This window comes from Hypanus sabinus, chromosome 26 (assembly GCF_030144855.1).
Source record: "Hypanus sabinus isolate sHypSab1 chromosome 26, sHypSab1.hap1, whole genome shotgun sequence".
In the NCBI taxonomy this organism is placed as follows: Eukaryota; Metazoa; Chordata; class Chondrichthyes; order Myliobatiformes; family Dasyatidae; genus Hypanus; species Hypanus sabinus.
The window spans coordinates 30,000,049-30,013,366 of record NC_082731.1 but is presented as its reverse complement, the minus strand read 5'-3'; the positions used below and the strand labels follow the sequence as shown (position 1 = coordinate 30,013,366).

The window sequence follows — 13,318 nt, the reverse complement described above, 5'->3', positions numbered from 1 at the left end:
GGGGCTCAGAAGAAAACTGGATCAGCCATGATGAAATGACAGAGCAGACTTGATGGACCAAATGGCCTAATTCTGCTCCTATATTTTGTGGTCTTACAACAACACTGATGAACACACTCCTAATCACACCGGGACTGTTTAAGGTGTCTTCCATTAACAGTCCCCAAGCCACGCCCCCGCATGTAAATCACTCTCGCCCCGCCCCTGATTATGATTGCACCCTCCGGTCACCAGGCCACGCCCCCGCATGTAAATCACTCTCGCCCCGCCCCTGATTATGATTGCACCCTCGTCACCAGGCCACGCCCCCGCATGTAAATCACTCTCGCCCCGCCCCTGATTATGATTGCACCCTCCAGTCACCAGGCCACGCCCCCGCATGTAAATCACTCTCGCCCCGCCCCTGATTATGATTGCACCCTCCAGTCACCAGGCCACGCCCCCTCATTATGATTGCCCCGCTGCCGGCAGGCCCCTCCCCCTCCCGCAAAGCGCGCGCGCGGCCGTTTGAAGGCGCGCGAGCGCCGCTTGACAGTTAGGCAGCTCCGCTCCAACGTTGAGGGAACCGCTCGAACCGGGTCCCGGCCCGTCACCCTTCTCCTCCCCTGATCGCAGCCCGTACTCAGCTCCGGCTCCCCCTCCCATCTCCGGGTGGTGCTCCGCTCCCCCCAACCCCACCTCACCTGCTGGATGAGCGCCGTGTCGGGCTCCAGCAGATTGTTCAGGATCTTCTCCAGCACCTCGGCCATCGCCGCTCCGTCGCCTCGGTCGCCACAGCCGCCCCTCGCCTCCTTCTCCGCTGTCCCCCTGCTTTACCCTCCCCGGTGCCCAGTGCCGCGCGGCCTCCCTCGCCGGCAACGTGCTTCCGACTGGCAGCGCCACCTCCACCGTCCGCAAGAGTTGCCGTCTGACGCGACGCTGCAGCTGACGCTTTGCAGCGCCCCCACCGGGTGGGAGGACGTCATAGTCTCGTCACTGGGAGGACCGGGTTGCAGCGACCCCTTCCCTCCGCGTCAAGGGGGAGGACCGACATGTCCCGATCTCACCCTCAGCAGGAGGACCGGGCTGCAGATGCCCGTCATTGGGAGGACCAGTACCCGTCATGTGGGAGGACTGGGCTGCAGCGGGGAGGATTCGTGACTTCCCACTATCGGTGAACGTTATCTGCACTCATTCCCGTGGATTTTTCATTTCAAAACATTTGAATTGGTTTAGCATTGTCACATGCTTCGAGGTGCAGTCCGATCATTTCGCATTTCCCCCTCCCCCCACTACTTTCAAATCTCTTAGTATCTCTCCTTTCAGTTAGTCCTGACGAAGGGTCTCGGCCCGAAACGTTGACAGTGCTTCTCCTTATAGATGCCGCCTGGCCTGCTGTGTTCCACCAGCATTTTGTGTGTGCTGTTTGAATTTCCAGCATCTGCAGATTTCTTCGTGTTTGCAGTGGAAAATGTGGCTTCCACACTGGTCATGCAAATCCTTATTGCACAGTGCATGAGGGAAAACAATAGCAGAATGCAGAATAACCAGAGAAAATATCGTGCAGGCAGACATTAAGGTGCAAGGGCTATGACATGGTAATTGTGATGTCAAGGGCCAATCTTATGGTTTGAGGGAACCGTCCAATAGCCTGATAACAGTGGGCAGAAGCTGTCCTTGAGCTTTGTGGTACGTACCTTCACATTTTTGTGTGTCTTCTGACCGATGGGAGGTGGGAAGATGACAGAATATTTAGGGTGGGTGGGGTTTATGATTAAGCTAGCGGCTTTACAGAAGCAGCGAAAAGTTTAGACAGAGTCCATACACGGGAGGCTAGCTACAGCGATGTGTGAGTGAGCTCTCTGCAATTTCTCACAGTCACTGGCAGAACAATTGCCATACCAAACGTGATGCACCTAGATAGGTGCATCCATAAAAATTGGTAAATATTTCATTGACAAAAGAATCTGAAAAATACAAATACAGAATGATCACGTCAATGCTAATATTGAAATAAATATTATTCCCTTATTTGTTATAACAGCATCAGCTATCATTTGTTTATAAACATGAAAGTTGCTTGAAACTAATTCGCAACTAATATAGGTGCAGTGGCAGGGTTGTCCTTCTCCACAAAGCACTTAAATGCCCATTTTTGCTCGGAAGACTGGGTCCTCACCTTCCTCAAAATAGAAGGTCTGAGATAGAGGATGGTATTGGCACCCACATAATGCAGGTTCCCTGTGGGTGGTAGGTCCCTCCCCACCCCCCCCCCCCCCGTTCACGAAGACCATGTCAGCCACTCCCCTCCTCCCCCCCCCCAACCTCTGTGGGTGGGTGACCCATGTCAGTGGCTCCAGGTGGGCAGCAGGACCGTGTGGCAAGAGAGTATCCAGGATGGGAAATGGGAGGGAGGGAGAGAAATTGCTGGAAGTTGGAGAACTCGATGTTTGTCCCATCAGGTTGAAGGCCAACCAGATGGAACGTGAACTGTTGCTCTTCCAACCCGAGTTCAGCCTTGTCGTGGCAGTAGTGGAGAACATGGACAGATGCGTCAGAAAGCAAATCAGATAAATCAACTCGACAAAGATGTCCTCAATCTATTCTGCTGTCGCAAACACCTCCAACAACTCCCTCACATCTACTTTCACCACAATCTCTTGCCATAATGACAGGGATGGAGCTCCCCACCTCTCGAACCTCTGTTTCCAGCACCATCCAATTTTCCACCATCTCCAGTGGGATGCTATCACTAAGCACATCTTACCCCCCACCCCACACACACTCTCCCATTTCAGTGAGCTCTCCCCTGACAACAGTATCCTGACTTTTAGGGAAGAGAGCAAGATGAGGGTATGGACAGAATATAAGCAGTTACATGGCCTGGTTATACACAGCACAATTCCCTTGACCTTTCCTTTTTTCAATATTTGGTGGGATTATAACCAGAGTTCATGGGTTAGGGTGAAAGGGGAGAAGTTTAAGGAGAACATGAGGGGAAACTTCTTCACTCAGAGGGACGTGAGAGTGTAGAATGAGCTCCCACAAGTGGGACAAACTAATTTGATTTTAATGTTTGAGAAGTTTGGATAGGCACAAGGATAGTAGGGGTATGGAGGGCAGGTCGATGGGAGAAGACAATTCAAATAATTTTGGCATAGTCTAGATGGGTCTTATGGCCTGTTTCTATGCGGTACCTCTCTATGACTCTAATTCTATATGTATTTCTATGCGGTACCTCTCTATGACTCTAATTCTATATGTATTATATAAAAGGTAGAAAATCCTGTAAATACTTAGATCAGGTATCGTCCGGGCAGAACGTTTATTTCAGACAGATTTGCTGAGGATTTTGAGGTTTTCATTTAATACTTTCAACATCTGTAGTTATCTTTGTGGCTTTTTTTAATTCCCTAAATTACAATATTTCCCTTTTTTTTGTCAAGGTACCTGTTTATTGATAGGTGATCCATAATGTGAGGTGTCACACAGTGCTACAGTTTGTCCAGATAATTATTGGTAACAGATCTTGCTGGGCATGTTCCAACCCCAGGGTAGAGATGGCAAAGACCAGAGGGCATGTTTGTAAGGCTGAGGGGAGGTAACATGAGGGGCAAGTTCTTTTTATGCAGAGGGTGGCTGGTGTTTGAAATGGGTTAACAGTTATGGTAGTGGAAGCCGGGAGTATAAGAAGCTTTTAAAATGGTTTAGGAATCTAAATAAATGGGGATGGGGTTGTAGATAACACTTTTTAGGAGCTTTTTAGAATTGGCGTCAAGATCAGCAAACATTGTGAGCCGAATGGTTTTGGGATGTTTTTCAGCGGAGGGGGTTGGAGCCACGGCGCCCCTGCCGGGGTGAAGCAAGGGGGACACCGGGGTGGAAGTGCGGCACCGTTGCCTCCGCCGGGCCGTTGAGCGCGCGCGTCACGCGCTCATCGCTGCGCGCGCGATCGTCCGCTCGGGCTAGTCCTCCCGCCTTGCGCTCGCGGTTTGGGTTGGACCATCCGCGCCTGCGCGTGGGCTCGGGGTCGCGACTGCCGTTTGTTCGCCGGGTGGTCCTCCCGCGCCGCGCCTGCGCGTTTCCCAGCGCCCGCACGCGGCGATTGAGCCCTCCCGCGATGCGCCTGCGCCGTGAGGCCGGCCGGTCCTCCCGCCCTTTTTTTCCGGCGCTGCCATGGCCATGTGCGAGGACGTGTTGTTGTGTAACTTCAGCCGTTGCCGGGCCCGCCTCTCAGGCTTCGCCTGGGTCACCGCCTGCTCGCACGTCTTCTGTGACCAGCACGGCAGTGGCGAGTTCAGCCGCTCGCCTGCCCTCTGCCCTGCCTGCAAGAGCGCGCTGGCTGGCAAACTGGACATTGTGCGCACCGAGCTCAGTCCGACTGAAGAGTACAAGGCAATGGTGCTGGCGGGGCTGCGGCCCGAGATCATCCTCGATATTGCATCCCGGGCCCTCGCCTTCTGGACCTACCAGGTCTGGGGTCACAGGTGGGATCTGGAAGTTGGGGGACACTAGTCTGTGGGTGAGGTGGGGGTGGAAATCGAGGTCTGGGAGGAGAGAGGGTGCATGTTTGAGGCGTCGGGTCTGGAACCGGGGGTGGAGGGGGAGATGCCAAGGATGGGGACAGTTAGCCCCGTCTTCACTAACTGGGGTAAGTAGTGTGGGAAAGTCACCTTTGGCTCTGGTATCGGACCACAGGAGTTGGGTCCTAGTACCCGGAAAAAGCGGTTGGAAAATCCCTTGGGGGGAAGTAGTGGGACCCCCTGGGTATGTGACGTGTGGGAATCTCCTGGGTTCTAATACTCTTCTCCGCCCAATTCCTTCAGATTCACCAGGAACGCATGTATCAGGAGTACGCCTACAGCAAGGCGGAGGGCCGCCTGAGGCAGATGGAGAAGATGTACACCCAGCAGATCCAGGGCAAGGACATGGAGGTGAGCAACAGCCGCAGTGAGGTCAGCTCCCTGAAGAAGCTGTTGGACGAGTACAAGAAGAAGTACAGTGAGATGTCGGAGAAGCTGATGGAGCGGAACCGGCAGTACCAGAGGCTGCAGGGCCTCTACGACAGCCTGCGGCTCCGCAGTATAGCCATGGCAGGGGAGGGGGAGCCCACTGCCATGCCCGGAATGGCCTACAGCCTGCCCACAGGTAGCAAACTACCCCCCTCCGTCCCACACCTCCCAGTGTCCGCCTCGTCCCTCCCTAAGTAGAACCTAGAAAAGTACAGGCCCTTCAGCCTACAATAATGCCACCTTTTAACCTACTCCACGATTCAAGCGAGCCCTTGTCTCTTACATAACTCTCATTAAGAGTCTCTTAAATGCCCTTAAAGTATCCTTCTTTGCCACCACCCCAGTAATACATTCCACACACCCACCGCACTCAGTGTGAAAAAAAACAATCTACCTTGGACATCCTCCTACACTTCCCAACATTTAGCTTAAAATTAACCCCTCTTGTATTGACCATATCTTTTGGGCAGGTTTCATGACATGGGGGGGGAGGAGGAAGAGTGGAGTCTGTGGGAGGGGGTGTCAGAAGGAACGTGATGGTCATTGGTGAAGGGGGGCATATTCAGTACATAATGGGAATGTCAGTGGACTATCGGGGAGACAGAGAGTGGGGTTGGGTTAGGATGTGGGCAGGAGGAGGTTGGAAAGGAGTGATCAGGAGAGGGCCAGGATTGACGGCGAGATTTGGATAATGTGAGTTTGCAAATGGTGTTGGATTTGGTTCTAATATTGTCACATGTGTCAAGGCACGGTGAAAAGCTTAGATTTGTATTGGTGTCCATTTCAAAATGCAGTAGAAAGAAAAGGCAGTAGCGGTATGTAGAATAAATGCAGTGTTAGGCTTAGTGCTTGTTATTGGGATGTGAACATACAAGGCAAGGTTGGTAAATTTGTAGATTACTGTTAAAAAGATTGAAACTGATTATCAGGAGGGCAAGTGGATTGAAGAATGGCAAATGGAGAATCATTTTGGATTAGCACAAAGTGTTGCTTTTTGTGAACACTCATGAGGGTAAGACATTCACAGTGAAAACAGGGCCCTGGGGAGTGTTGTAGAATAGAGGACCCAGGGGTCCAGGTACAGTTTCCTGAAGTGAGGTTATGGGTAGACAGGCTGGTGAAGAAGTTTTCTGGCATCCAGGCTCTCATCGTTCAGTGCAGTGAATAGATTTCCATTCCATCCCTGTTCCGACATGTTGGTCCATGGCCTCTTCTTGTATCAAGATGAGGCCACCCTCAGGGTGGAGAAGCGGAACCTTACATTAACATAGATTTCTCGTTCTGTTTAAAAAATTTCCTTCCTCTATTACCCACTCTGTAACCTCACCTGCCTCCCTTCCTCCTTTCCTTTCTCCTATGGATAACTCTCCTATCAGACTCCTTCCTCTCCAGTCTTTCACCTTTCCTGTCCACTTGGCTTCACTTTCACCTTCTACCTGTCCTCCTTCCCCTCACTCAACCTTTTCATTCTGGCTTCTTTCCTTTTCCTTTCCAGTCCTGATGAAGGGTCTTGGGCCAAAGTGTCAACTGTTTTTTCACTTCCACAGATGCTGCCTGGCCTGCTGAGTTCCTCCAACATTTTGTGTGTGTTACTGAGTACAGAAGTTGGGATGTTACGTGTTAGTTATACAAGATGTTGGCGAGGTCACATTTGTTATATTGTGTTCAGTTTTGGTCACCCTGCTATAGGAAAGATGTCAGTACGCTGGGAAGACTGCAGAATCAGAATCAGGTTTACTTTCACCGGCATGTGACGTGAAATTTGTAAACTTAGCAGCAGCAGTTCAATGCAGTACGTAATCTAGCAGAGAACAAAATAATAAATAAAATAAAAATAATAAATACACAGGTAAATCAATTACAGTACACATATATTGAATATATTAAAAATGGGCAAAAAACAGAAATACTGAAGATTAAAAAAAGTGAGGTAGTGTCCAAGGGTTCATTGTCTATGTAGGAATCGGATGGCAGAGGGGAAGAAGCTGTTTCTGAGTTGCTGAGTGTGTGCCTTCAGGCTTCTCTACCTCTTACCTGATGGTAACAGTGAGAAAAGGGCATGCTCTGGGTGCTGGAGGTCCTTAATAATGGATGCTGTCTTACTGAGACACTGCTCCCTGAAGATGCCCTGGGTACTTTGTAGGCTGGTACCCAAGATGGAGCTGACTAGATTTACAACCTTCTTTTGGTCCTGTGCAGTATTCCCCAGACAGTGATGCGGCCTGTCAGAATGCTCTCCACGTACAACTATAGAAGTTTTTGAGTGTATTTGTTGACATGCCAAATCTCTCCAAACTCATTGCTTTCTTTATAACTACGTCAATATGTTGGGACCAGGTTAGATCCTCAGAGATCTTGACACTCAGGAACTCTACACTGCTCACTCTCTCCACTTCTGATCCCTCCATGAAGATCAGTATGTGTTCCTTTGTCTTACCCTTCCTGAAGTCCGCAAGGATGTTGCCATGACTTGAGGGACTGAATTATGGAAAGAGGTTGCTAATTTGTTCCTTGGAGCATGAGGGGTAATCATATAAAATCATGAGGGGCACAAGCAGGGTGAATGCACACAGTCTTTTACCCCCTAGGGGAGGGGTATCAAGAACTAGAGGAGACAGGTTTAAAGTGAGGGGAAAGATTTAATAGGAACCCAAGAAGCAACTTTTTCACCCAGAAGGCGGTCAGAATATGGAATGAGCTGCCATAGGAAGTGGTTCAGTCAGATAAATTAACAAGTATGAGTGTGTGGGAAGGTTTAGAGAGATAAGATACGGGAAGTGGAGTTATCTTATGGATAATCTTGTTCAGCACAGAACAATTGGGCTGAGGGGCCTATTTCCGTGCTGTGTGACTGGTACTTACAGTGAAAGTGCAAATCAGGCAGACACTAAGATGCTAGGGCCACAGCAAGGTAATTTGTGAGGTCAAGAGTTCACCTTATTGTATCAGAGGACTGTTCAAGTGCCTTACAACAGCAAGGTAGGAGCTGTCCCTGAGCCCAGTGGTATGCGCTTTCAGGCTTAATAGCTTTTGCCTGACAGCTGTCTAGGATGAATAGGGTCTTTGATTATTCTGACTATTTTACCAAGGAATCCATACTAGACGATCTGCTAATTTTTTTTGAAGAGGTAACCAAAAGGGTAGATCAGGATGGGGCAGTGGATGTTGTTTATTTCGGACTTCAACAAGGTCTCACAAGGTAGGTTGGTCTGCAAGGTTTTGTCCCATGGAATCCAAGGAGAGCTAGTTACATGGATTCAAAACTGGAGGAACTCAGCAGGCCAGGCAGAATCTATGGAAAAGAGTAAACAGTTGATGTTTCTGGCCAAGACCCTTCATCAGGACTGGAAAGGACGAGGAGAAGTCAAAGTAAGAAGGTAGGGGAGGGGAGGAAGGAGTACAAGGTGGTAGGTTCCTTATGGGAAGGAAAGAGCTGGGAAATTGGTGAAAGATATAAAGGGCTGGAGGAGCCAGAATCTGATAGGCGAGGGTAGATGGCAGAATAAAGGGAAGGGGCAGGAGCACCAGAGGGAGGTAATGGACAGGTAAAAGAGGTGTGAAAGGGAAACAAGAATGGGAAAAGGTGAAGGGGGGAGGGCAATTACTGGAAGTTCAAAAAAAATCGATGTTTATGCCATCAGGTTGGAGGCTACCCAAACGGAATATAAGGTCTTGTTCCTCCAACCTGAGTGTGGTCTCATTGCGGCAGTAAAGGAGGCCATGGACTGACATGTAGAAATGGGAACTGGAAGTGGAATTGAAATGGGTCGCTACAGGAAGGTCCCTCCCTTTCTGGTGCAGATGCCAGATGGATTCAAAATTGGCTCAGAGGTTGGGTGTTGGTTGAAAGTTGTTCCTCAGAATTAAAGCTGTAACTAACTAGTGATGTTTTGCAAGGGTTGGTGTTATTTAATTTGGATGCAAATGCACAAGTCATGGTCAATAAGTTTGTAGATGACACAAAATTGGAAGATGTTTGTAGTGAAGAGGATTGTCATAGATTACAGGGGGATTGAACTGTAGGAGACATGGGCTCAGGAATAGCAAATATAGTTCAATTTGGATTAGTGTGAGCACATGTACTTTGGAAAGTCATACTAGCGGAGGACTTGTACTATGAATGGTAGTGCGCTAAGGAGTGCATTGCAACTGAACCACCCAGGAATACGATTGCTTAGTTTGTTGTGACAGGGTAGTGAAGAAGGTGTTCAGCCCATGCTGTCCTTCATCAGTCAGGACACTGAGTACAGGAGTTCAGAAATTATGTGCCAGTTGTGTAAATTGGTTAGGCCATTAGATTCAGGAGAAGAATTGGGCCATTTGGCTCATCAACTTTGCTCTGCCATTTTTTCATGGCTGATCCAATTTTCCTCTCAGCCCCAATCTCTTGCCTTCTCCACATATCTCTTCATGCCTTGACCAATCATGAATCTATCAACCTTTGCCTTACATATGTGTAAAGACTTGGCCTCCACAGCCACCTGTGGCAAATAATTCCACAGATTCACCACCCTTGGCTAAAGAAATTCCTCATCTCTGTACTAAAAGGATGTCCTATTCTAAGGCTGTGTCCTTTGATCTTAGACTCTCCCACCATAGGAAATATCTTTTCCACATCCACTCTTATCAAGGTCATTTACCAATCCATAGGTCTCAATGAGGTCACCCCTCATTCATCTGAATTTTAGTGAATATAGGCCCAAGGCCATCAGACGAACTTCATATAGCAAGCCATTCAATTCTGGAATCATATTTGTGAACCTCTTTTGAACCCTCTCTAGTTTCAGCACATCCCTTCTAAGATAAGGGTCCCAAACCTGCTCACAATACTCCAAGTGTGGCCTCACCACTGCTTTATAAAGTTTCAACATTACCTCCTTTATTTTATATTGTAGTCCTCTTGAAATTAATGCTAATATTGCATTTACCTTCCTCACTAGTCAACCTGCAAATTAACCTTCAGTGAATCCACCCAAGTCCCTTTTGTGTCTCAGTTTTGTAATTTCTCTCCATTTAGAAAATAGTCAGCCCTTTCATTTTTTTCTACCAAAGTGCATGACCATATACTTCCCAACACTACTCCATCTTCCATTTCTTTGCCTATTCTCCTGTCTTAAATCCTTCTGTAGCCTCTAGTTCTTCAAAACTACCTGCCCCTCCAGCTATTTTCATATCGTCTGCAAACTTTGCAACAAAGCCATCAGATATTCCATCATACAAATGATTTAACATTAAACTTAAAAAGAATCAGTCCCAACACAGATCTGTGTGGAACACCACTAGTCACCAGCAGCCAACCAGAAAGGCTCCCTTTCTTCCCACTCTTTGCCTCCTGCCAGTCAGCCACTGCTTTATCCATGCTAGAATCGTTCCTGTAATACTATCGGCTTATAGCTCGTTAAGCAGCCTCATGTGTGGCACCTTGTCAAAAGCCTTCTGAAAATCCAAGTACATAACATGAACCAATTCTCTTTTTTCTATCCTGCTTGTTACTTCTTCAAATTCCAATGGATTTATCAGACAACTATGCTGACTACGGCCTATTTTATCATGTGCCTCTAGTACCCCGAGACTCATCTTTAATAATCAATTTCAACATCTTCCCAACCACTGAGGTCAGATTAACTGGCCTGTAGTTTCCTTTCTTCCGCCTCTCTCCCTTCTTGAAGAGTGGAGTAACATTTGCAATTTTCTACAACTTTCTCTAGAGAAATGTGTAGTTTTGGTCACCCTGTTATAAGAATCAGAGTCAGGTTTATTATCACTGGCAGGTGTCAAGAAATTTGTTAACTTAAGAGAGGTGTGGTTAAACTGTAAATAGTACAGGAAAGATTTATGAGGAAACAGGCACGAAATGCTGGAGGAACTCAGCAGGCCAGGCAGCATCTATGGAAATAAATAAACCATCAATGTTTTGGGCTGGGACCCTTCTTTAGTTCTGATGAAGGGTCTCGGCTTGAAGCATCAACTGTTTACTCTTTTCCATAGATGCTACCTGATTTGCTGAGTTCCTCTAGTATTTTGTTCGTGTTGAGGTGGATTTCCAGCATTTGTAGATCTTCTCATGTTTGAGATTTATGAGGAAGTTGCCAGGATTAGAGGACCTGAGTTATAGGGAGAGGTTGGCCAGGTGAGGTCTTTAGTCCTTGGAATGCAAGAGAACGCAGGGTGACCTTGTAGAAGTGTTTAGAATTATGAGAGGTGTAGATAAAGTGGATGGTTACATCTTTTCCCCCGAGGTAGGGGAGTCCCTACCCGGTGGGCAGAAGTTTAGAGCAGCAGGTGGAATATTTAAAAGGAAACTGAGGGGCAACCTTTAGGTATAAGGAACGAGCTGCCAGAGATTGTGGTTGAGTTGAGGCAGAGACAATAGTATAATTGCAGAAGCACTCGGAGGGGTGCATGGAGGAGAGGGCTTGAAGGGGTATGGGCCAAACTTAGGAAGTTTAGGTACCATGGTTGGCACTCACTGGTAGGGCATGGAGTCCATTTCATGCAGGAGAGGCTGGTGACATGTTGAGCTGTGTCCAGTTTCTTGCAGTCACCACCAAGCCGTGCTGCGTCTGGATAGTTTTTTCCTATTTCTGAAGAAATTTGTGAGGGTCAGGAGGTATAGCCCTCCAAGGAAGCAGGGAAGAGTGTTGAGAATGGCTGGAATTGGGCTGAGAGACAGAGAATGGGTAAGGTTGGCTGTGGGTCGGTTTAGGGCCCATTGGCTACTGAGATCAGAGACAGGTTGGGTGTGTGAGATGGGGAGGGGGGGTGAAGGTGAGAGAGCTAAGGTCAAGGTTTTGGGAGAACTGGCAGATACAGAGGCAGGGTCAAGGTCAGCATTGGGGTGTGGGGTCAGAGATCAGGTGAGTGAGGAAGAAAGGGAAGGGGTAGGGGTTGGCGGTGGTGAGGTTAGGTGAGTAGCCCTGGCGGGGACCTCCAACTGACCATTGGTTCTCTCCTCCACCCTCCCCACCTCAGCCTCAAGCGGTCTGAACAAGATGCTGCCGGCAGACTCCCCGGGTCGGAGGCCCTCAGCTGAAGGCGACTTCCGCCTCCGACCCTCCTTCTTCAGCTCGCCGGCTCCAGAAGGTGCCGGCAGTTTCTTCAGCTTCTCTCCTGGTGACGAGCGGGACCGGGAGCAGCACCAGCCCCCCACCCTCGCTGCAACCAGCAGCTCCTTCAGAATGAAGAGGATGTGACATTAGGGGGGAGTGGGGATGAGAGGGGATGAAGTGGGGGGAGGTGGGGAGATGGGGATGGGAGGAGAAAGGAAAATGCATTCCATTGCTGGGAGTTCAACAGTAGACCCTACATCCTGCTTTGTCTTTCCACAATGTTACCCTGAATAAAGTAGTCGCTGGGATTTCTTCAGTCTGTTGTGGGCACTTTATAACCTGTGTGTTCAACATGACTGCACCACACCCCAAGCTCACCCATCATCCTGGGAGGAGAGCTTTTTTGTGAAGGGGGTTAAACCAAGAGGATGTGAAGGCATAAGCTTCGAGGGTTGGGGAAGGCAAGAGATTTGTGGGAACAGTCGAGGGCTTTGGAGGGGATCATGAAGGTTCCCAGGCAGGGCATCTGGCATCTTGGTGAATGGGCTACGTGTAACGCAGTTTATTACATTAGGTATGGCGATTTACAGCCTATTACATAGTTTATTACATGGAGAGTGCAGCAATTTACAGCCTCCTGTGAGAGGTTTATTGCATCAAGAGTGGTAAATTACAGTCTCCTGTAATTATTTTATTGCAGTGAGTGCTATTTTACAGTCTCCTGTAAGCGGTTTATTACAGTGAGAGGGGTGATTACAACTTCATGTAAGTGATTTATTACAGCGAGTGTAGTTGTTAAAACTTCCTGTAAGCAGTTTATTACAGAGAGGGGTGAATTACCTCCTGTAAGTGCTTTATTACAGCGAGTGTGGTGATTATGACCTTCTGTAAGTGGTTTATTACGTTGAGAAGGCAAATTACAGCTTCCTATAAGCGATTTATTACAGTGAGGGGTGATTACAGCCTCCTGTAAATGGTTTATTATATTGAGAAGGGTGAATTACAACCTCCTGTAAGTGGTTTATTACAGCGAGTGTGGCAATTACAGCCTCCTGTAGGCTGTTTATTACAGCGAGAATGATGATTTACACTTTATAATGTGGTTTATTACATCGAGAGGTGCAAATTACAACCTCCTGTAAGTGGTTTATTACAGTGAGGCCGAATTACAGCTTTTTCTTACAGTGAGAGGTGCGAATTACTGCCTCTTGTAAACGGTTTATTACAGTGAGAGGTGCAAATTACTGCCTCCTGTAAACTATTACATCCAGAGATGCA

The 13,318-nt window shown here is 48.2% G+C and overlaps 2 protein-coding genes across 2 annotated transcripts in view; one reads left to right on the top strand and one right to left on the bottom strand.

Moving 5' to 3' along the window:
* The window catches only part of ipo4 (importin 4), an 81,136-nt gene extending 80,230 nt beyond the window's left edge, over window positions 1-906 (bottom strand). The window contains exon 1 of the mRNA XM_059950729.1: window positions 684-906. Within this exon, the coding sequence (XP_059806712.1) occupies window positions 684-749 (66 nt within the window). The 5' untranslated portion in view covers window positions 750-906. The remainder of the gene's footprint in view (window positions 1-683) is intronic.
* Window positions 907-4,108: 3,202 nt separating this feature from the next.
* On the top strand, window positions 4,109-13,173 carry LOC132381368 (E3 ubiquitin-protein ligase CCNB1IP1). Its single transcript, XM_059950728.1, has 3 exons — window positions 4,109-4,452; window positions 4,806-5,127; window positions 11,964-13,173. Exons 1-3 carry the CDS (start codon window positions 4,156-4,158, stop codon window positions 12,182-12,184), a joined length of 840 nt encoding a protein of 279 aa, XP_059806711.1. The 5' UTR covers window positions 4,109-4,155; the 3' UTR covers window positions 12,185-13,173.
* The last annotated feature ends 145 nt before the right edge of the window (window positions 13,174-13,318 follow it).